The 23652-nt window shown below is 44.3% G+C and overlaps 1 protein-coding gene across 1 annotated transcript in view; it reads left to right on the forward strand.

The window, feature by feature from the left end:
• LOC311147995 (plexin A3) overlaps positions 1–23652 on the forward strand; it is a gene marked incomplete at both ends in the record, with an annotated part of 121757 nt that overhangs the window by 77654 nt on the left and 20451 nt on the right. The window contains 8 exons of the mRNA XM_084184868.1: positions 9206–9406; positions 17799–17895; positions 18747–18937; positions 19093–19241; positions 19403–19523; positions 20152–20288; positions 20506–20676; positions 21264–21357. Coding sequence (XP_084040994.1) covers positions 9206–9406; positions 17799–17895; positions 18747–18937; positions 19093–19241; positions 19403–19523; positions 20152–20288; positions 20506–20676; positions 21264–21357 — 1161 coding nt within the window. The remainder of the gene's footprint in view (positions 1–9205; positions 9407–17798; positions 17896–18746; positions 18938–19092; positions 19242–19402; positions 19524–20151; positions 20289–20505; positions 20677–21263; positions 21358–23652) is intronic.

Raw genomic sequence — 23652 nt, forward strand, 5'->3', positions numbered from 1 at the left:
ATTATATAGGCTATCTGTATTACTGGGCTATATCAGCCAATAGGCTAGACGTTGATTGAAGAGAGCAGAGTTGGAGAGACTTGCACTTTCTCTTAAGCTACGTTTTTATAGCCTACCTTTTAGGGGTGGGACGATTTTCAGACGGAGACAAATATGGGTGACCAATATTTATTTCTAGACAATATAGTAAACTATAGTCTAATCATATTTGTGAAGTACATTTCCTTGGATAGATAACTGCCCCGTTCTTCTCCGCCCATGCATAGACTATAGCCTACTCTATTTAATTGAGACCACACACGCACCTGATCTCACACGTAGGGCTACTGAACCTGTAGACTACACATATACTAGGCGCACTTGGTCTCGCACACCGCGCTAGGAGAGGTAGGCTACTGAACTTGAAGCAGTGAATTCTGAGTGTGTGAATAATGCAACAAAGATGTGCTTTTACATTTTTGTCATTTAGCAGACGCTCTTATCCAGAGCGACTTACAGGAGCAATTAGGGTTAAGTGCCTTGCTCAAGGGCACATTGACAGATTTTTCACCTAGTCGGCTCAGGGATTAGAACCAGCGACCTTTCGGTTACTGGCACAACGCTCTTAACCACTAAGCTACCTGTCGCCTTTTAATACAATAGGTAGGCCAGGGATGGGCAACTCCAGTCCTCGGGGACCATAGTGGTGTCCCACTTTTTCCCCATCCCTAGCAAATACAGCTGATTAAACTAACATTACATTCTAATGTGAAGATCATGATTAGTTGATTATTGGAGTCAGGTGTGTTAGCTGGAGCTGGGGCAAAAGTGTTGCCCATCCCTGGCCTAGGCTAACGTATACAAAGCAGAAAGACGACCATTCCCAAATAATTTGTGGGACAACAAAAATATTTTAATCCCAAAGTTGTTTGTTTGACCGCAGGTCGAAATGAACTCTGTCTGGACACGCAGGTCCCGCAGGAATGCAGCCCTCTAGTGTGTGTATCTCTCTGTGTGCATATGCGTGTCTGTCTGTGTGTGTATGTGTGTGATTGTGTCAGTGGAGCGTGTCTCATCTGCAGCCCTGTTCTCCAGTGTGCTACCAGGGCTGTGTTGGCCCTGGGTTGGAGAGGTGCTTCAGAGAAACAGCGGGGGCACTCCAAACAGACAAACAGAAAAACAGAGAGAGAGAGAGAGAGAGAGAGAGAGGGCTATGGGCTGGGGGGAGGAGATGTGTTGCTCTGCTCTGAACAGGTTTCTCCCCCATGCCTCTCCAAGGACACGCCAGCCAGCCAGATCCTACTGTATAATCCACAGCACAGTGGCCTACTTCAGCCCAGGAGTGTGCAGAGAGAGATAGGACTGGATCAGAACTGAGCTCCTTCCAAACTCACTGTCCTCCACAAGGATGCATAGCTCACAGGAAATGAGAAATAAAAAACAAACCCCTTTCCCCCCTGAAGAAAAGTTTCATTCTGTATGTATCTATAAGCAAATGTAAAATGTTCCTGCCCTGAGTCATGTGTTGTCATTTAGATAGGGTAGCGTCATTAGTCAGTGTATTCAGTGATGTGATGATGACTACTATTTACATTGGATATATGGTTGCTCATTACTGGTCCTTCACCAGGTTCATTAGGGTGGGAAAAGTCATCCCTGTGGGGACGAACAGCCGTAAACTGTTTGGTTTCTGAGAGGGGAATGTTTTGAATGAGTGAAACCTGATATGGGTTTAAGACGTTGCTGTGCTGCAAATGTAAGGGTTGAGTCCAAATCTTGCATACAGAGTTTGGAAACAGGCTTTGTGATGAGAAAGGTTGCTTTTTTACTACATTAATTGGTTTGTTAAACCGAGAGATAACAGAGTTGTTCACGACCAAGGATGCTCTTTTATTCTCAGCCTCAGCTCCTCAATTGAGAGGATCAGAGTAGGAATCGATTTTCCATCTGAAGATAATCTTCTGGCCCCGCCAGCCAGCCAGTCACAGAGCCCAACAGACAGACAGGCTGGCAGATAGATACTGTGCTGCCTGCTCCGTCCCACATTTCCCCCCACATTAATCATTACACTAAAATTAATTACACCATGCAGATCTTTAACCTTAAAGGGAGCTCCTCGCCAGCTCAGGGGGAGCGTCTCACTGGGACTCCTAATATTTAGTGAGAGCTCAAAGACACATTTTCATATTGGCCTGTCCCAGAGGGCCCCTGAGATCAAACAGTGCTCTGCTGGGCTCTCCAAAACAACCCTCTGTTCCCCTTGGCGCTGTGTCTCAGTGGGACGGCCCTTTATTAACGAGTGATGGCCCAGTAATTAATTGTGGGATGAGTGACCGAGGAGCCATTAGCCCGGCAGGAAGCATGGCAGTGGTCCTGGCACTCAGTGGTGGGGACGGCAAAATAGGATCAGGGCCTCAGCAAGACAGGAAGTGACACTGTGTGCATCTGTCACCAGCAGCCCATTACCGAGTCCCCTCCACGGCCACAGAAACCAAAGTGGCCCATTACTCACTGTGTAACCAGAGGCCACTGTACAGCCCACAGACGAGTAGCATAAGGCCCTCCTCCCTGTCTTCTCTTCTCATGCCAAACAAGAGTGATAAGCTACAGAACACTTTGCATGTAAAACATCAAGATCAAATTGGTTCCCTGCATGCTTTGTTATTGGTAACAGCCAATATGTGAGAACTTTCTGTTGCCTCAGTCTACCGGTCTTTGTTGCAGAAAGTGGCTTGAATCCTTCTCTGTCATCAAGGGATATTTCCATGTCAGCTATGATATCATATGTTGTTGTTTTTTAGATGGTTGCTTTTCTATTAGTATTTTTTAAAAATATCTATCTATAAATTGTAGAAGATACTGGAGTCCAGAATAGCACACTGACAGTGTTCAATCGATAAATTTCCCACGTTGAGTTTAGAAGCTACTAGTTTGAGTTTGATTAGGAAGAATTAGGAGCCTGCCGTGTAGCTAGGGTTTAATTGGAGCAGCTCTCAGATGATTTGGAGGGTTGTGTTTTTTCTACCACGCGTAGGGAGCCCATTTCAAGGATTACAGCGAATGGAGACTGTAAATGGGATTAAGAGAGGAGAAATAGAAAAGGGAAAGAACAGTGACTAAGCAATGGTGGAGGAGAAATGTACGTATATGTAAGCAGCAACAGCCCCTTTTTGCTAGTCACTGCTGAGAGAGAGAGAGAGAGAGAGAGAGAGAGAGAGAGAGAGAGAGAGAGAGAGAGAGAGAGAGAGAGAGAGAGAGAGAGAGAGAGAGATTATACCGCACTACCGTCTCTGGCTTTTAATGTTTCAACAGAGAAAAGTGCTTAGCTGTGTGATAACTGGGATATGCACAATACGGTTAATGGAAACACTGTCAACAGGCTGTAAACTGCCCGGGCTTTCTTAATGGGGTGCTAATCAGCATTAGGGAACGGCCCTTCTGGGGGGGAATATACAGCTCCCTCAGAGACTATACTGTTACTGTAGTGTAGGCCTATCACCGAGGAGGGACTGCTCCTCTATTACATGGCTTATTGCATTAGCCTCACATGTATTACATGTCTTATAGCATAGCCAGCAGTGGTGGTCGTGAGGTTTAAGATGAGGGAGGACAAATCTTTTTTTAATGAGCATGGCCTTATTTCTATTACAGCATATTAGATGACTGTCATTCATATTCCATTCACCCAGCTCAATGTAACATTGATAGGTTTAGGCTACTACATGATACTCAAGTTTTCCCTTTACCCAACCTAGCCTATGAATGAAAGTTTATAACGTAGGTGCACAGGTTGAGAGAAAATTGTAAGTAATCAAGGTGACAGACAGTGACACATTCAATACCGCCTTGCACACTCTTGCCTGCATCTAGCTAATCTAGGGTGTAGTCATTAGTCCAACAGTTACAAACTAGAGTTTCTATTGGACAAATTCTGGTATGTTTATCCCCATTTCGTTCCGATTGCTTCCATTTAAGAAATTATTTTCAACAGAATCGTCAGAATGAATACACCCCTGATCACACGCAAACAGTTCACTTTCATAGCCACATACAAACAGCATGATCATTTTGCTTGTATAATTCCTTCTTGCATCTACTCCTCTCACGTTTTCACTTCGCTTGTGGACTTCAGTGCACAACACATCAGCTGTCTGTGACCAGGTAAAAAAAACTTTCCAAGCCAAACCTGCATATCATAACCGCTAACTGCTTCACACAGCCTACATCATTGTCACCATATTAGCGAACGTCATAGTCAAACTAGCTACTAGAACTAAATTGTTAGTAAACCAGCTACAATCATGGAGTACAGTGCACAGTGCCTTCGGAAAGTATTATGACCCCTTGACTTTTTCCACATTTTGTTACGTTACAGCCTTAATCTAAAATGGATTTTAAAAATCCTCAGCAATCTACACACAATACCCCATAATGACAATGCAAAAACTGGTTTTTAGAAATCTTTGCAAATGTATTAAAACTAAAAAACAGAAATACCTTATTTACAGTATTCAGACCCTTTGCTATGAGACTCGAAATTGAGCTCAGGTGCATCCTGTTTCCATTGATCATCCTTGAGATGTTTCTACAACTTGATTGGAGTCCACCTGTGGTAAATTCAATTGATTGGATGTGATTTGGAAAGGCACACACCTGTCTATATAAGGTCCCACAGTTGGCAGTGCATGTCAGAGCTAAAACCAAGCCATGAGGTTGAAGGAATTGTCCGTAGAGCTCCGAGACAGGATTGTGTCGAGGCACAGATCTGGGGAAGGGTACCAAAACACTTCTTCAGCATTGAAGGTCCCCAAGAACACAGTGGCCTCCATCATTCTTAAATGGAAGGAGTTTGGAACCACCAAGACTCTTCCTAGAGCTGGCTGCCCGGCCAAACTGAGCAATGGGGAGAAGGGCCTTGGTCAGGAAGGTGACCAAGAACCCGATGGTCATTCTGACAGAGCTCTAGAGTTCCTCTGTGGAGATGGGAGAACCTCCCAAAAGGACAACCATCTCTGCAGCACTCCACCAATCAGGCGTTTATGGTAGAGTGGCCAGATGGAAGCCACTCCTCAGTAAAAGGCACATGACAGCCCACTTGGAGTTTGCCAAAAGGCACCTAAAGACTCTCAGACCATGAGAAACAAGATTCTCTGGTCTGATGAAACCAAGATTAAACTCTTTGGCCTGAATGTCAAGCGTCACGTCTGGAGGAAACCTGGCACCATCCCTACGGTGAAGCACGGTGGTGGCAGCATCATGCTGTGGGGATGTTTTTCAGCGGCAGGGACTGGGAGACTAGTCAGGATCGAGGCAAAGATGAACGGAGCAAAGTACAGAGAGATCCTTGATGAACACCTTCTCCAGAGCACTCAGGTTCTCAGACTGGGTCGAAGGTTCACCTTCCAACAGGACAACGACCCTAAGCACACAGCCAAGACAACGCAGGAGTGGCTTTGGGACAGGTCTCTGAATGCCCTTGAGTGGCCCAGCCAGAGCCCAGACTTGAACCCGATCTAACATCTAACATCTCTGGAGAGACCTGAAAATAGCTGTGCAGCAACGCTCCCCATCCATACTGACAGAGCTTGAGAGGATCTGCAGAGAAGAGTGGGAGAAACTCACCAAATACAGGTGTGCCAAGTTTGTAGCGTCATACCCAAGAAAACTTGAGGCTGTAATCGCTGCCAAAGATGCTTCAACAATGTACTGAGTAAAGGGTCTGAATACTTATGTAAATCAGAGTGGCGCAGCGGTCTAAGGCACTGCATCTCAGTGCTTGAGGCATCACTACAGACCCCCTGGTTCAATTCCAGGCTGTATCACAACCGGCCGTGATTGGGAGTCCCATAGGGCGGCGCACAATTGGCCCAGCGTCGTCCGGGTTTGGCCGGTGTAGGCTGTCATTGTAAATAATAAATTGTTCTTAACTGACTTGCCTAGTTAAATAAAGGTAAAATAAAAAATGTAGTATTTCCGTTTTCAATTTGTATAAATTAGCTACAATTTCTAAAAACCTTTTTATTGTGTGTAGATTGATGAGAAAAATGTGGAACAAGTTAAGGGGTCTGAATACTTTCCGAAGGCACTGTGCAGTTAGCAAGCAGTTTAGCAGTTAAACCGGCGGGTCCCAGTAGCAATAAATTAATCAAACCAAAAGCTTACCTTGACTTGGAAGAGTTCCAGTGTTGGATAGACATAAACAGCTAGCTAACATAGCATCCCTCTCTATTTGAGCCGGGTGTTTGAGTAGGCTAAACTAGCTAGCTTCATTCGCTAGCTAAGTGAAAGTGAAGAAACAATACAACAAAATATAGCTAGCTCTCTCTCTTGCTTCTCCTTCAAGACATTTTTATTTTTTTATTTTTTATTTTTTTTAGGGGGTAGATCAGATTTAATATTGCAGATAGATTGTAACTTCCATCAATGTAGTTGTCTGCATCACTTCCAATGTTAAAAAATAAATAATAATTTAAAGACATTTATTAAAGACAGTTATTTGTTCAAAACTGTTCAACTATTGTCTTTCTCTCTCTTTGAGTCAACTACTCACCACATTTTATGCACTGCAGTGCTAGGTAGCTATAGCTTATGCTTTCAGTACTAGATTAATTATCTGATCCTTTGATTGGGTGGACAACATGTCAGTTCATGCTGCAAGAGCTCTGATAGGTTGGAGGACGCCCCCCGAAGTTGTCATAATTACTGTGTAAGTGTATGGAAGGGGGTGAGAACCATGAGCTTCCTAGGTTTTGTATTGAAGTCAATGTACCCAGAGGAGGACGGAAACTAGCTGTCCTCCGGCTACACCATGGTGCTACCCTACGGAGTGCTGTTGAGGCTACTGTAGACCTTCATTGCAAAACAGTGTGTTTTAATCAATTATTTGGTGATGTGAATATATTCAGTATAGGTTTATCTAAAAAGGATCACTTTTTTAATGTTTCACTATTTTTATTTGTATGAAATTCACTGAGGAGGATGGTCCTCCCCTTCCTCCTCCTCTTTGTCTTCCAGTCAGCCTGTGAAAAGAGTCCCAATTCATCATGACAAACCTCACTTACCTGCCCCGGGCTTTTTAGAATGTCACACAAACGTTTCTGATAAACAAACCACTTATCCTGTGCTTGTTTCACCCCTAATATGCAGCCGATTAAAGCTTGTTAATGCAATTTTGCAGACGGGAATGAAGGGGAAATGGTGGTGACGTCTTGGGGTTACGCTTGTATTCAATTCCCCTGAAACGCAGACAGAGGAATTCATAAACATTCAAACTACACTGAGAGAAACCAGTAGAAATGCCTCTGTCCTTATACGTGACAGTGTTGCATATACAGAGAACACTGTGTAGCGACTTACATTTATTTTGAATGACCAGTAGAATGATACATTTTGGATTAAACACACTCTCGCTTTTCTGATAAAAGTAGTAGAAATAAGTACTTCCGAAGCAATGTAATAGTAGTTTTGGGTTTTATAATGTGTCCACTTAAATAATTGAAAAGGGAAAAAAATTTAAACATGAGTCCTCACCTAAAATATGTTACTGCTGTGGCTGTACTACTCTGTTAAATGAATCATGTGTTTCTGATGTGCCAACCTCTCAAAGCATCTTTGTGATGTTGTTTTTACTCTGATGTAGGTAGCCATGAAATCCAATGAGCAGGCCCTAAGTAACCCGGTCCACTGTACTTACTGTATATGTCAGCCATTGAATAGAGCTCTCTACAAAGATAGTAGCTCTTAGGCCATCAGGGATGTGCTACTGTACACCATCGCCTGGTTGCTAGGATGATGTTAGTCTCATCTCATTTTTCACCATGGCAGACCTCTCTTGAATCCAGTCAAAATTGACAAATGTGGTCAAATGTATTTGGCTGTTACCAGGGAAAGTTTTGCTATTCAGAAATGTTCTCACTCACATTACCTTTGATGTATGCATTTGTCATACTGAACATGATTTAGCATTTTCTGGCAAACCAGGTGTTGAGGCTAGGTCCCTGATGACTCGATGTGGCATATGTGATATCAGTGGATCTATTTGGTGTTTTGAACGTCAACCTGCCAATTGACAAAGCAGCGTTGAGAAGCGATTTGAGCCATTCATCATTTCCAAAAGGTTAACCATCCCCAGTCTGGAACCTTCTGTCCTCACTATGGAGATGGAGGTTATTCAATGGCGCTGCTGATAAATCGGATTCATATAGCAGGCAGAACCCTGCTAACACCACCACCTGTGCCCACCACCACCTCCCTGCAGGAAGTAAATCTTTCTCTTCATCCACAGAATATGAAAAGGAGATTTATTGATGCACCAATATACAAACCTTTACAAATCGCTTGCCAGACGCAAGATTTATGGCTGTGTGGGCTGTGGAGTTGCATCATTGTTACCATGGCTTTGGCTGGTGCTCGGTGTGTCTGTCCTGCAAACAGAGGCTTCTCTCCCTCCCTTCCGCCCCACCGCCTTCCTCGTCAATTGCCGCCTCCTCCCACCCAGACAAGGCCTCTGATTTATCACCTCCAGTCTGGCAAATTGCTTTTACAGCCTCCTTGATTATTGTTCAGTGCTAAATGGATAACAGATTATTTCTAAAGATCCTTTAATACACAGGGGGTCTGAAGGGACATTAAGCTGCCGTGGCATCTCGGTTGGGGATGCGCACATCGGCAATTTTCTTGGATTGTAATCATTGCATCAATAGTGACTTTCCTGTGACTTCCGAGATCCTTTATGTGTTGTTTCCCGCAATGTCAATAGTAATCCCTGTGATAAATGCCTGGACCCTAACTGGGCTCTGGAGCTGTGCTCACCTCACTAGCACAGGCAGACATGCAGGACTAAGGAAGATATTAATTTCCCGCTTCATCAATATGATTTGTGGCTCATAAAATCAGAGATGGATCCAACAGCTGTGTAATAGGGATTTTAACCTACGTTTGCTTTGGTTTCAAGCTATTCCACTTTTAATGGCCTCTGTGCAGATCTCTCACATCTGGTTGGCTGTACCTCTGCCCTGTTGGGAAAGTAGAGCTGCTAATGGACATAACTCACTGCTGCTCTCCGCTCAATAAACTGGAATCAATACGTCTTCTTTAGCTATGGAGACCAAGTTTTAATGAATGTTATGTTTATTAATCAGTTCTGGCATCCCTTATTCTAATGAGTTTGCAAAGAAAATTAGTAGAGTGTTAATTTGTAACTTTGTTTGTGATTCTTGATTTTCAGGGCTGTCCCCAGATCCTGCCCACCAGTGACATCCTGGTACCTGCAGGGATCATTCGTCCAATCACGCTGCGAGCCCGGAACCTCCCTCAGCCCCAGTCTGGACAGAAGAACTATGAGTGTGTGTTCAACATCCAGGGCAAGATGCAACGCATCCCAGCTGTACGCTTCAACAGCTCATGTATCCAGTGCCAGAACACTTCAGTGAGTACATGGCCTATTAATATGACTTATCCGCACTGAAAGCCTTATTTCCAGGCCCTCAGAATGTTGTTGTTTATACAGTATTTACTGTAAAAGATAATGTAAATTGTTATTGGATTTGGATTCTTGGTCCAGTGTAAAAACTATTTTTGTACTTTTATACTATTATGCATATCTTACACCGATCTTTTGAAATAGTTTCCCACAGGTCCCTTACCAATACTTGTATAGAGAAAGAGTATGCCTCCCCCTCTGCCTCTCTTCCTCTCTCTCACATGGAAATAATAGGCAGAAAAATCAAGGTGACTTTCCATTGAGTCACTGATCACAAAAAAACGTTATCCGCAAAATCAGCAAAGACATCAATTCAGAGCATTAAAGTTGTTTTCTCAATCCCAGTGAAAGATGTGGCATGTCAAAGAGCTGACATTGAGTCTCCTCTCTACCCCTCTTTCTCTCTCTCGCTCCGTAACACCCTCTCTCTCTCTCTCTCTCTCTCTCCCTTTCTCTCCTACTCCCTCTGTCTCATAGTAATGTTACAGACGGCTGCCTTCTGTGACCCATCTGGTTGTCACAGTAACCCCAGGGAATCTTGTAAAATAATTAGCCAGTCACAGGATGTGGGTCTTAATTTGGTTGGACAATGTGACCTAGGAAAAGGGAATGTGGTGTGGGTGGAGGGGCCGCAGCGTTCCCTCTGCCACGGAGTGTCTCCCCTCTAACCCCCTTAACCCCTGGAGGTCAAAGGTCAGGCTGTGGGCCACTGTCCTTCGACACAGGACAATTGATATCCCGTGGCAATTTAATAATGAGGATCACGTATCCAGCACACACGGCCTTCCCCAGCGGGTCGGGTTAGGATTGATTGTTGTCCTTTCCCTGGCTGACACATACTGCCTGGCGCACTACATTGTGAAGGCCTTCGGAAGGACCCTGCCGCGAAGAGCAACTGTTGTCCTTCCATCTGCTTTCACTCATTTCCTCCCTCTCATCATTATTTATTTCTCTGACCCCCACCCGCATGCTACAGCTATGCATTTAAAATGAAATTGAAAGTAGTTTTGTGGTAGACCATTATTAAGTGAGTGCACAAAGGTTAGAGCATTGGGCATTGGGGTTTGGATTGTTCAAAGCATAACTCTGCAGATGCTGTGTGAACAATGAAACAGCTCTATGAATATAGTGAGGCAATCAGCATAAATAGATGGACTCTAGTGTGTTAATCACTTCAGCTAGAGGTAAACATTTGAGGCTGTTTACCACACACACGGACAGGCTGAGTATACAACATTAAACTGTAAATGTTAGGCCTCCCTCACACTCCCCTGCTTCATCTCAATCTGACAGAAAGAGAAACCACGCCCTGAGATTGATATTCAGGCACTGACATTTTTTTTTACTACTCCCCTCCCCCATCGACTCCCCTCCCCCATTCTGACTGGTAGCTACTACCCTCACCCTCTGTCTCTCTCTTTCTTTCTCCCAGCCCCCTCTCCCCCTCTCTCTGTTTGGAAGGGATCTTTAGATTAATTGATAGTCTGATTACCTGTGACACAGCGGGCTAGGGCCACATCATCCTTCCTTCTCTGTCTCTCCCCCTATCTGATGGATCTCTCCTGAATAGTAATCTAGCCATAGTAAAGACATGCCGCAGATTACATTCAGTCCCTGGGGTGTGTGCTGTCCGCCCTCCCCTCACACTCAACTCAGCGGCAACGACTATCAATCAGTATGGCCGTCAAGACGAGTGGCTGTCAAGACTGCTGCAGCCAGGTGACTTTGAGGCCATGGGGTCCATGCTAATGCAATTGTGAGTGTCCTCAGATGGGCAATGCTGAATCAATCAATATCAACTGCTGTTTAGTCTCCCCCTCACTGAGAACTTTCAGGTATCAGTCAGCACTTTTGCCCTAATGGGAGGCCCCTGTTCTGAGGTGGGGGTTAGTTAGGTTAAACATGCTGTTGGACATGTTCACCAGCTGTGCCAATATGTTTTACCAGACAGGGCAACTTCAACTTTAGTCTAGTAGCATGTTGCAGTTTAATGTGATTTCACTGTCAGGTTTAGCTTTAAAGCTGTTATTGTAGGTACAGTAATGCAGAGATTGAGTGATAGTTATGTGACTCAGCTGTAGCCTTGGCCCTAGCCTGGGTACCAGTCTGTTTAGCTAACATTTCACTCCTTCTACTCCGTGTCATTGTTTGGCATGACAATTCCATAAGGAGTTGACAGAAGAGCAGAAACAGACAGGCGCCCAGGCTACTTTGGCCCTGCTTGATGATGTAAATGTTCTCAGGGTGGAACTAACAGAGATATTACTCAGATTTGATTTGATTTGATTCATCTAATGGGAACTAAACACACAGCCGGACCACTCATATTACCCCATCACTGCCTCATAACTGTCCTCTTATCAGCTCTCTTATCCCTGTGACGATCTTCTCTTCTAATCAGGGCCCCTTCCTGGCCCTCCCTGGGAGAGAGGGGGTGTTCTAGTGGACCAACAAGCCTCCCTCCCATCTCCCACTTCTCTGCTGTTTCCCGCCGCCTGGCCTTTCTCACTCTCACAATGCTCTCTCTGTATGTGTACCCTTATCTACATTTATAGGCAACTGGTTTGTCCTGGTAAATACATTTTTAAAGTCCACTATACAGTACATAGAACTGTCATTCACCAGAGAAACTAGCCCTAGGCTTGTATGTCCATGTTGGTGTGTGTGTGTTTCCAGGACTGTTGTATGTGAAGTTGACCCGTGATGTGCAGTTCAGCATGTGAACGATGTCTATGCGCCACAGATCTAGAGTAGCCCTGTGTCAGTGATGCAGACAGATAACAGCAGTTTGCCCTCAGACAGACAGACCAGTAAACAGACCAGAACAACACATATGTCTGACAGCACATCCTGCATAAATACAACACAAGGTTGTACCCTTGCCTCTGCCCGCAATCCTCTTTCCATGCTCCAACTCTTCCCTGTCTCTCTGCCTCTACTTTGGCATTTCCATTCATTCATTTTGTCCAGCTAAATAGAACAGATACTGTTAAGCTATTATACTGGCTTCCTGCTGGTGTGGTTGGATACATGTAATTTAAATTATACTGCAGCAGGTGCATCCTGCATGACCCACATCCCACCTGCATCCAAAGAGAAATACAGTACCTTTTTGTAAGGTACATATGCATAAAGATTAGACAACTCTATATGATAATTCATTCTGATCCACATCAATCCATAAATCACATTCCCCAACTGTACGATATCCTTCAGAAATGTGATTTGGTATCATGTCAAAACGCATAGATGTACTGTAATTCAGCTCAAACGCATGCATGCTTGTTTCTTTCCTTTATCTGTCTTCCCGCTTGATTTGTACTGCAGACATCAGCAATGTGCTGCCATAGCCGGAATAAATCAGTATGATACACCCCCCACACATATGCACACTGCCTTTGAAATAAATGATAAGTAGGGTCTTTGCCGTTAAAACTCAATAAGCATTTGCTTTGATAATGTAAAGGTTTTTTGTGCATTTTTGTTTGACAGCATGCTTTACGTTGCAGATTACACATGGCACACGTATAACCTTTGATAGGCTGAATCGGCATACATGGGACTTTTCATCTTTTGTATCAAGATGAGAGGAAATCCAAATGAATCCATGGACGTAAGTGTTGCTAAGCGCTGCTGACCCCTTAGCGACAGGCATTGGCGGTGTTACCCAGGAAACGTACAGTAAAGCCTTTTGCACAATGACCAAGTTCTGAACTACCCATTTGATGGAAAGTGCTCTCACAAAGAACACCATTATTCCCGGACGATGGTAGCAAAGCTTTTTGAATAAAAACACTTACATGTTCTTTTTTCAGGCTTTCTGAACCAGCATGCCCTCATTATTCTATTATTCTCATCAAGTGCCCAATCAGACTATGAATGTCTTTGGTGCTTCTAAGTGGAACATACAGCTGGGAAGGGAAATGACCTGCCCTGCTCTTGACACCAAAGGCCCCACTAATGGAAGAAATGTAGCATGAAACAATCTACATGTTAGTGATACTGTGGGGAATGTCACCTCATGGTCAGTGTAAACATGCTTCCATGCACACTAAGTAGTAGGATATGATATATTGTGCACTGCATACATATATTTTTAGGTAGGTTTATCTTACACCTGCTCTTTGTATTAACCATAGAAAATGGCATTCTAATGCTATGGTATTTATCCTTTCTCTTGTGATTGTTGCATATTGCATCCCTGTCGGTCTCTGAGGTTAGATATACTGGATTGTGCATGTGAGGCTCTGTAGCAGGTGGGGTCTGGTGGAATAAATTGTCCACTAAATGAGGTGATCAATCAATAGCATGAATTATGAGCCTGTTTCATCCTGTTTGTTTTGCTTTAAGCACTAGCAATGGAAGGGGAGAGAGCCTCAGCTGTATTCCCCTAACTGAGAAATCAGCGCGTTAGTTACCCCTGCTCTGAACACTTTTTTTAGATTCCCAAAGTCATCTACAAAGAATGCTTTGGTGTCATCATGTGAAAAGTATGCTTTGGTTTTCTTGGGTTAATGCACTTACCTCAAATATGATGACACAAGTTCAACCATGGCAATAAAACCATTCCAGATTACCCTATCTGTTTCTTTAACCAAGCTAGTGTGACCTTAAATCTGTCACCATGACGAAGTACAAATTTTTTCCTAGTGCAGTAATCAGAATGATGAAAGTGTGGTTTGCAGAAAATATCATTTATGTTCACTAATATGGACTCCCTATTAATTACTGTGTATGTTTAAGAAGGAAAAATACCCTTTTTCAAAGGTAATTTTGCTGAAGTCGGTCAAATTTCGAAATGTAATTAAATGAAACAGGAAAGCCTCCATCATTAAGGTAAATAGATTTTCACTCTGTCACTACAAGGAGCCAGCATCGATGGCACAGTTGCAGCCAATTCTACTGCTCACAGTCTACATCTTAAGTACAGTATTTGTCCTCTTCATTTAGACTGATGGTTAAGCCGCTGCAGATAAATACAGTCGATCCCTGTCAGTGTTCAATGGCCTAATTGAAATCTTAATTACTTTATTCGGAATAAACACAAATTATAAATGTGTATTTTTTCTCTGAATGTATCGTCTTTGATATATAGTTTTAAAAAATGTTGTCACATACAGCAGAGATATGTGTTGTTTTACAGGGTCAGCCATAGTAGTACGGCACCCCTGGAGCAAATTAGGGTTAAGTGCCTTGCTCAAGGGCACATCAACATATTTTCACCTTGTCAGCCCAGGTATTTGAACAAGAGACCTTTCGGTTACTGGCCCAACGCACTAACCACTAGGTTACCTGCCACCCAATTCCTACGGTAAAATGAACTTGCTTACAATGTGTATCTCTCACATTAGTCCCTTCAATAGACCCAATTTTCATTGATCAAAAGGAATATCAAAAGGAATATCTTCCATTGTTGTTGTTTGCAACCCATTAAAACCGAATGATAAGTAGACAACAAATCATAAAAATAGTGTCCTTGTCTCAAAGGGTAGCGCAAGTTTGAAATGTTTTTTCTATATCTGTATCCAGTGATGGATTTGTTTTTTTAAAGGTAAGATTACCTCAATGACTCGCCTCGCCAGAGAGCTGTCTGACAGAACCAGGCCAATTTGTCTCCACTCGCTAGTCTCAGATCCAGTGGAACCAAGGCCGGAGGAAAATCAATTCACGACTGGCAGAGATAAGCTGCATTGTATGACCCAACACAAAAGCTTCCCCCCGTTTACACATAACCGTTAATCTCCTCAAAGCTGCCTGCCTTTCTCTTGAAAAAGAGGGAGAAGGCTAAGAAATACATATTATATTAATTCCAGAAACACATTGTATGGCTCTCCTGTGGCTTTCATTATCAGGGCCTTGGGAAGAGTACATGACAACAACCTAGATTTTTACAAATTAATATCTGTTTCTGAACCTGCCAAGGCTTTGAACGCTGCCATCAACTCACCAACCTGATTTAGTTTACCTATTGAACAAATGTAACGCCTCATTGGACTGTGAAGAATATCGTTGGCCTTATCAACCATTTCACTAAATGCTGTTGTTGAATGAGGCATTTCCGATAGACTTTCAATTTTTGGGCTGAAAAACAGACACCACAAAGGTTAGCTGTAGTTTATATGTCTGTTTGATGGATAGGAGTGAGGATGGTCTCAAGTTGAGTTGAGTTTTTGTTGTGTGACACTGTGAAGTGATATGATTGGGGGAAGTTAATTCAGTGACCCCACCCAGGGAGCTGCTGATCCATAAATTACCTCAATTATGGACTGGTGCCCGCAGAACCAACTGGACCCTATAGAGATGTAAGAACATTTGGAGCCACGTGTCGACAGGTTCAGTGGGCTTTAGTTCAGCCTTTCAGCATCCACACTGCTACATTCCCTGCTGGACTTGCTTCCAGATATTTCACAGAACAGCTGCACAAAGATTCAAACCTTCACACACATGCACATGCGTGCACACACACACACACAGGCATGTGAGCGTACGCACACACACACACACACACATGTTATGTTCTTCTATCCTCGTGGGGACCTAACATTAATTTCCATTCAAAATCCTATTTTCCCTAACCCTTAACCCTAAACATAACCCTAACCCTTACCATAACCCTAAGCCAAACCCTAAACCTAACTCCTAACCCTAAACCTAAGCACTAACCCCTTACCCTAACCATAATTCTAACCCTAACCCTAAACCTAACCCCTAAGCTTAAAATAGCCTTTGTCCTCATGGGGACGTGGGAAATGTCCCCACGAGGGAGAATTCTCCTTGTTTTACTATCGTTGTGGGGACTTTGGGGGATTTTAGGTCCCCACAAGGATAGAAGAACCAACACACACACACACACACACACACACACACACACACACAAATAGTCACACACATTCAAACACAGTCAAACATACCACAGCTGATCTTCCAGTTAACATGCCCCTGGACTGATGAGGAATTCAGAGAGGCTGGTTGTTTCCTCAGCTCTGATTTATGTAGGTTAGGTATGGATGGATAAAGGTGAGGTATGGATGGATAAATGTGTCACATCTGATACTTCCATCAAGACTTAACGGTTCAACAGGAACCTACAGGAACCTCCATCTTGGTTGTCCATACAGTAGCTGACCTATCAAACTGGAGCTGCTCTCTCTCTCTTTGAATCTGCTGAGAGTCAACTTAAGGTGGTTTGCAATAAGTTCCCTTTTTAATGCTGAATTCAGGGCCCTCCCTCGCTTTTAGACTGCCCTCATTCCTCCATCGCCTCCTTATGAACACCCATAAGTGTTCTGGCCGTGGATCAATGTGGCTGATCAGCGATATTCTCTCAGGGTTGCTGCTGGCTTAGTGTTCTGAGTGTTGCTGCTAATTAAAACACAGGCAGGAAAACCACCACCCCCTCCTTCACCTGACAGACACAGGGCAGCAACACTCTCTCTCTCTCTCTCTCTCTCTCTCTCTGTCTCTCTCTGTCTCTGTCTCTGTCTCTCTCTGTCTCTGTCTCTGTCTCTCTCTCTCTCTCTCTCTCTCTCTCTCTCTCTCTCTCTCTCTCTCTCCTCTCTCTCTCTCTCTCTCTCTCTCTGTCTCTCTCTCTCTCTCTCTCTCTCTCTCTCTCTCTCTCTCTCTCTCTCTCTCTCTCTCTCTCTCTCTCTCTCTCTCTCTGTCTCTCTCTGTCTCTGTCTCTGTCTCTCTCTCTCTCTCTCTCTCTCTCTCTCTCTCTCTCTCTCTCTCTCTCTCTCTCTCTCTCTCTCTCTCTCTCTCTCTCTCTCTCTCTCTCTCTCTCTCTCTCTCTCTCTCTCTCTCTCTCTCTGTCTCTCTCTGTCTCTCTCTCTCTCTCTCTCCTCTCTCTCTCTCTCTCTCTCTCTCTCTCTCTCTCTCTCTCTCTCTCTCTCTCTCTCTCTCTCTCTCTCTCTCTCTCTCTCTCTCTCTCTCTCTCTCTCTCTCTCTCTACAAAAAGCCAGATTAACTCAAAGCCTAGTCTGTCAAAAAAGCCACTATGTCTCCCTGTCTCCCTCACAGCTATGCAATGTAGTGGCTAGGCTAGTGGCTAATGGCTAATGGGTTGTTACACAGAGCAGATTAAGTGTTTTTCGTTGTACAGTATAGTGTATAGTATAGCATTATGATTTCCACTGCACTGTGCCAGCCAGCCATGCCAGCCATGAACTCAGTTTATACTGATGAGCCAAGTCATAAACCACAGTAAGTGGAATGAGTGCCACTGTCTTTATTAATAGGGCCCTATGAAGGCTTGTCATGCTCTGAATGATATTGGGCTTTATGCACCGTCAGTACAGTATGATGATTGACTCATGGTTTTTATGTGTGTTTCCTCCTGCAGTACTGGTATGATGGGGACGAGACGGGAGACCTGCCTGTTGACTTCTCTATCGTCTGGGATGGAGACTTCTTCATCGACAAGCCTCCCACCATGAAAGGTATGTTGTTTTATAATTTCTAGAATCATACATTCTTCATAATAGTGTTGCAGCTAAATAGTGTAAATGACAAATCGAAGACATAACTGGCACACAACAGCGAAACAACAGACACACTGGTCAAATATGTGGTCATCCCTTGCTGAGCCCTCTAGTGGCACTTGAGTGATGAATTCACTCTATGTACAGTGCTGGGGGCTATGGCTACCACAATAAATCATATTCAGTGGGATAATTCAATCGCAAATGTGGATTAAGCCTGTGCAGTTATTTTCTTATTGTCTTCAAAACTGTTAAATTGACAAACATTTTTGTAGGTGAGTAAGAGATAAGAGACAGAACTAAATGTGCAGTCCCATGTTTTGTATGAACACACCTTGTATAACTGCAAGTCGGGGACAAATAGTGGTTGTCAATACTTCCCTCAAAGGAGCTTTATCTCACTGGTTTCATCAGGCCACTCTGAAAGAGACCTGTAGCTCTCCACAATCAGTCTGCAGATAGCATCTCTCCACTGGGCTATTGGCCCTGCGCAAAGATGAGCTGAGAGGAGAGAGCTAGTCATGTAGCTAGCTGCACAGTATTTGATTATGTTCTCCTCCTGAACTGGTCAATAACTCTGTGTACCATCTTCACCTTTAAACCTGTGTTATCGAGGCGGCTGCATAGGAGTGAGGACGAGGCTGAGCAGGGGATAAAGGGAGATTAGCAGCTCAGGACCTGTGCTGTGCAGCGCGCCTCACCCACTCACCTTTCTGTCTCAGACTCCATCTTAGACGAGTGTTAACCCTCCCTGTTTGTCTGTCTGTCTGTCTCTGTATCTGTCTGTCTGTCTGTCTATCTGTGCTCAGCCCTGCTGTATAAGTGTGAGGCCCAGAGGGACAGCTGTGGCTTGTGTCTGAAGGCCAGCACAGCGTTTGAGTGTGGCTGGTGCCTGGACAACAAAAAGTGTCTCCTGAGGCAGCACTGCCAGACCCCGGAGCAGAACTGGATGCATCACGGCAGACACAACGTCCGCTGCAGCCACCCCCGTATCAGCAAGGTAAGACTGGAGCACAGAGATATACTGTGTATAATACTGTATGTTTGTGTTTAATTCTGTGGGCTAGAGCATCTGAACCCAGGCCTTCTGCTGTGTGTGAGCATGCTGACAGGGATATTGCTTCTCCGTGACCTTGACCCTGTTTCCATGGACAGATCCACCCGTTGACAGGGCCCAAAGAGGGGGGCACGCGAGTGATGATCGAGGGGGAGAACCTCGGGCTGCAGGTGCGGGAGATCGCCCATGTCCAGGTGGCTGGGGTTCGCTGTAACCCTGTGCCCTCCGAGTACATCAGCGCTGAGAGGTGAGTGTGGTGACTTTGTCAATAGGGTTTCACTTGAATGGTATGCAAGTAAATGAGTGATACTTGGTCATATGTCTGCTAACTCTATTTCGTTTTAACATTAGGCAACATAAGCAGTGGGCCTTTGACTGACAGCTGAGTGTGTGTGTTCTGTCCCTCAGGATCGTGTGTGACATGTCCGAGGCGCTGTTGCCCCACTCTCCAGGCGGCCCAGTGGAGCTGTGTATTGGGGTGTGCAGTGCAGAGTACCGCACTCAATCGTCCCAGACCTACTCCTTTGTGGTGCGTTTGACCCCACATGACCCCATCTCTTTCCAGAACGATGACTGTGCAGAAAGTGTCTGGCCGTTTCCGGAGGCAGAGGAAGGATACCAACCAATTGCAGTGGTTCTGCCCCGGGAACTAACTAGTCTTATGCTGCAATACAGAGATGGTGAACATGTTGTGAAAGAAAGTGTGGCCGATGTGACATACAGTAATTACCCAGCTATCCCAATGGAGCATTAAGCAGCGGTGAAACAGGAATGTGACGTTAGTTTATAATCTCCTCAGCCTGCGAGCCGAGCAGCTGACTGAAATGAATGGGCTTCACTGCTGCCCTTAAACGAGCAATCAATAGCAGTCCTGCAGTTCTATTCCAGCAGAACCCAAACGCAGCTCCCAGCCAAATGAATACATGTGCATGGAGCAATTACGTATGTAACTAATTACAGAAGAAAATAACTTTCTCACTCATGTCACTGTCACTGTGCTACTGAAAATACTTAAACTGCAGTGCAGTGTGTTGCAGCAATTACCAGAAATATAATGGGAATCGGTTTGTTGCACTGTAGCTTTTCACAAAAACTGCATAATTGTTTTGTGTGCTGCTGGTGCTGGGTGTTAACAGTGAGTTTCCTTCCTCTCTCAGACCCCCAGCTTCAACCGTGTGCGCCCGGAGAAGGGCCCCGTGTCTGGGGGGACCAGGCTGACAATATCAGGCCGTCATCTGGACGCTGGGAGCACTGTCACTGTGTTCATCGCCCAGGAGGAGTGTCTGTTTGTTAAGTGAGTAGTCAGCTTGACCCCACCTCAGGGGAATGGACTGTGGTAGTATAGTAGTGCAGTGTTGTCTGTGCAGTACACTCAGAACTGAACATACTGTACACACTCTGTCTGTGACAGTGAGAGTGTGACAGCATGACATTGTCTTGAGTGTCATTTCAGACAGTGAATTCATTCTATGAGATACTACTATATGACATTCTCTGCCTAAACCACACAGGAGGACAAACAGGGACATTGTGTGTGTGACACCGTCGTCACTGTCTGGCTCGGGGCCCGTGTCAATCAAGCTGTTAATTGACAAAGCCGAAGTCACCAGCAGTGACACACGATACATCTACACTGAGGACCCCACCATCTCCAGCATCGAGCCCAACTGGAGTATAGTGAAGTGAGTAGTGGTGATCCCAGCCCCAGCACCGCTCCTCTCCTCCTCTCCTCTCCTCCTCTCCTCTCTCCTCCTCTCCTCTCTTCTCCTCTACTCTCCTTTCCTCTCCTCTCCCAGCCAACGGGCTGGAGCCTCTCAGAGCATGACCAGGGTCCTGGGAGAGTCCTGAAGAGAAACTCAGCCCAACCATCTATTACTGCCAGTAATGAACCAGGAACACACAGAGATTACAACATGATCCCCAAAGCCACACACAGACGCCCACACAGTCCCATTGTAGCCATTTCACCATGACACTTAAAGCACAATAGACAGTATGGGGGATGATGTATCTAATGTATATAAAATCCTAATTCATGGGACCCTTGAGGGGACTGTAGAGCTTCCTCTGAATCCCAACAGTACTGTAAGATAAATCATACAAACAACATGCTGTAGCAAAATAGCACCTCTGCTACACGGAAGTTCTTATTTCATTCCTTGTTCTCTCTCTGCCCATATCACCAGTGTGCAATAGCTAGCTGACATGATACCAGGTCTTTAGCATAGCTTGATAGCTCTTAACCACCATGCTTCTGTTTGTGTTTCAGTGGTAGCACCTTGATCACCGTCACAGGTACCAACCTGCTCACCATCCAGGAACCCAAAGTCCGTGCCAAGTATGGAGGAATAGAGACTACTAATGTAAGTGTTCCAAATATAATACATTCCATCAGAAAGAATGGAGGACCAAGGCACTCTTCATATAATTAATTAAAATGCCTTTATTTGGATGGCATGTTCAATAGAAACAAGGTTTTTTTTAAATATGAGGCATTTCGGCTGCATGGCCTTCGTCAGGGAGTACATTTCATGTTTGCACAGCACCGCTCTGATTATTACAAATGGTTAACCTGTAGAATAGCTACAGATGTGGTCAAATATATTGGCACCCTTGCATGATTCACTATTTATTCTCAAATAAGTTGAAATTGAAAAAACGTTAGGTGTTTACACGTGTATTTGTTTGATTTACAACTGCACAGGACCAAGAAGAAACACTTTAAAGTAGAAAAATGGCCTGGACTAAATTATTGAAGATTTAAATGAATTTGGTTGGAGACAATTATTCTTGTTTACTGTGTAATTTATCTCAACTGTGGTAAGTTGCAGGTGCCTACAGAGTAAAAATAGCTATACAACCAGTTTTGAAAAGAAAAAACTAAACATTCTGCTCCATTGCACTCCATTGTAAAGTGCAAGGGTGCCAATATATTTGACCGGATCTGTAGCAGCAAGGACTTACGCAATAAGCTTTTGCTACTGGCATTCTAGTGAAACATCAGTGTTGTGGTTTTACACAGTAGTCTATGGGCTCTATTTTCGTCTGGCGCTAAGGCTTCACAAATGTCAACGCACTTTAGTTGGCAATTTCAGCATGTAAAAAGTGGCGCTCTGGCATTTTCCACCCCTTGTGCCAGGTTCTACAATTTACCTGTCTAACATCAGCTTGCTTGCGCTGAGGTGGGAGGATGGCAATATTTGAGGTGTGTCCTTAAAAACGAGGGTAAAAATTACAATTTCATTCAGTGCAAATAGGGAGATTTAAAGGCCCAATGCAGCCATTTTTATCTCAATCATTTCTGGGTTGCAATTAAGTACCTTACTGTGATTGTTTTAAATTAAAATGGTCAAAAATAACTTCTTAGCGAGAGCAATTTCTCAAACAAGAATTTTGCTAGGACTGTCTGGGAGTGGTCTGAGTGGGGAGGGGAAAACTGAAAACTAGCTGTTATGGGCAGAGAGGTTTGGAACTCTCTTTCTTATTGGTCTATTAACAAATGTACCACCTGGTGATGTCACCAGGCAGGCCAAAACTCCATCCCACCAAAACAGGCTGAAATTTCAGGCGGTCTTTTCAAACAGCTCTTTTTTTATTTTCTTCTTTAGGGGGTAGATCAGCTTTAATATTGCAGATAGACTGTATCTTCCATCAATGTAATTGTTTGCATCACTTCCAATCCCCCATATGTTTTTTTCTCTCGCAAATATATACAGTGGAGAGAACAAGTATTTGATACACTGCCGATTTTGCAGGTTTTCCTACTTACAAAGCATGTAGAGGTCTGTAATTTTTATCATAGGTACACTTCAACTGTGAGAGGCGGAATCTAAAACAGCAATTTCCAGAAAATAACATTGTATGATTTTTAAGTAATTAATTTGCATTTTATTGCATGACATAAGTATTTGATACATCAGAAAAAGCAGAACTTAATATTTGGTACAGAAACCTTTGTTTGCAATTACAGAGATCATACATTTCCTGTAGGTCTTGACCAGGTTTGCACACACTGCAGCAGGGATTTTGGCCCGCTCCTCCATACAGACCTTCTCCAGATCCTTCAGGTTTCAGGGCTGTCGCTGGGCAATACGGACTTTCAGCTCCCTCCAAAGATTTTCTATTGGGTTCAGGTCTGGAGACTGGCTAGGCCACTCCAGGACCTTGAGATGCTTCTTACGGAGCCACTCCTTAGTTGCCCTGGCTGTGTGTTTCGGGTCGTTGTCATGCTGGAAGACCCAGCCACGACCCATCTTCAATGCTCTTACTGAGGGAAGGAGGTTGTTGGCCAAGATCTCGCGATACATGGCCCCATCCATCCTCCCCTCAATACGGTGCAGTCGTCCTGTCCCCTTTGCAGAAAAGCATCCCCAAATAATGATGTTTCCACCTCCATGCTTCACGGTTGGGATGGTGTTCTTGGGGTTGTACTCATCCTTCTTCTTCCTCCAAACACGGCGAGTGGAGTTTAGACCAAAAAACTCTATTTTTGTCTCATCAGACCACATGACCTTCTCCCATTCCTCCTCTGGATCATCCAGATGGTCATTGGCAAACTTCAGACGGGCCTGGACATGCGCTGGCTTGAGCAGGGGGACCTTGCGTGCGCTGCAGGATTTTAATCCATGACGGCCTAGTGTGTTACTAATGGTTTTCTT

This window comes from Coregonus lavaretus (assembly GCF_964263955.1).
Source record: "Coregonus lavaretus genome assembly, chromosome: 20".
Lineage (NCBI taxonomy): Eukaryota > Metazoa > Chordata > Actinopteri > Salmoniformes > Salmonidae > Coregonus > Coregonus lavaretus.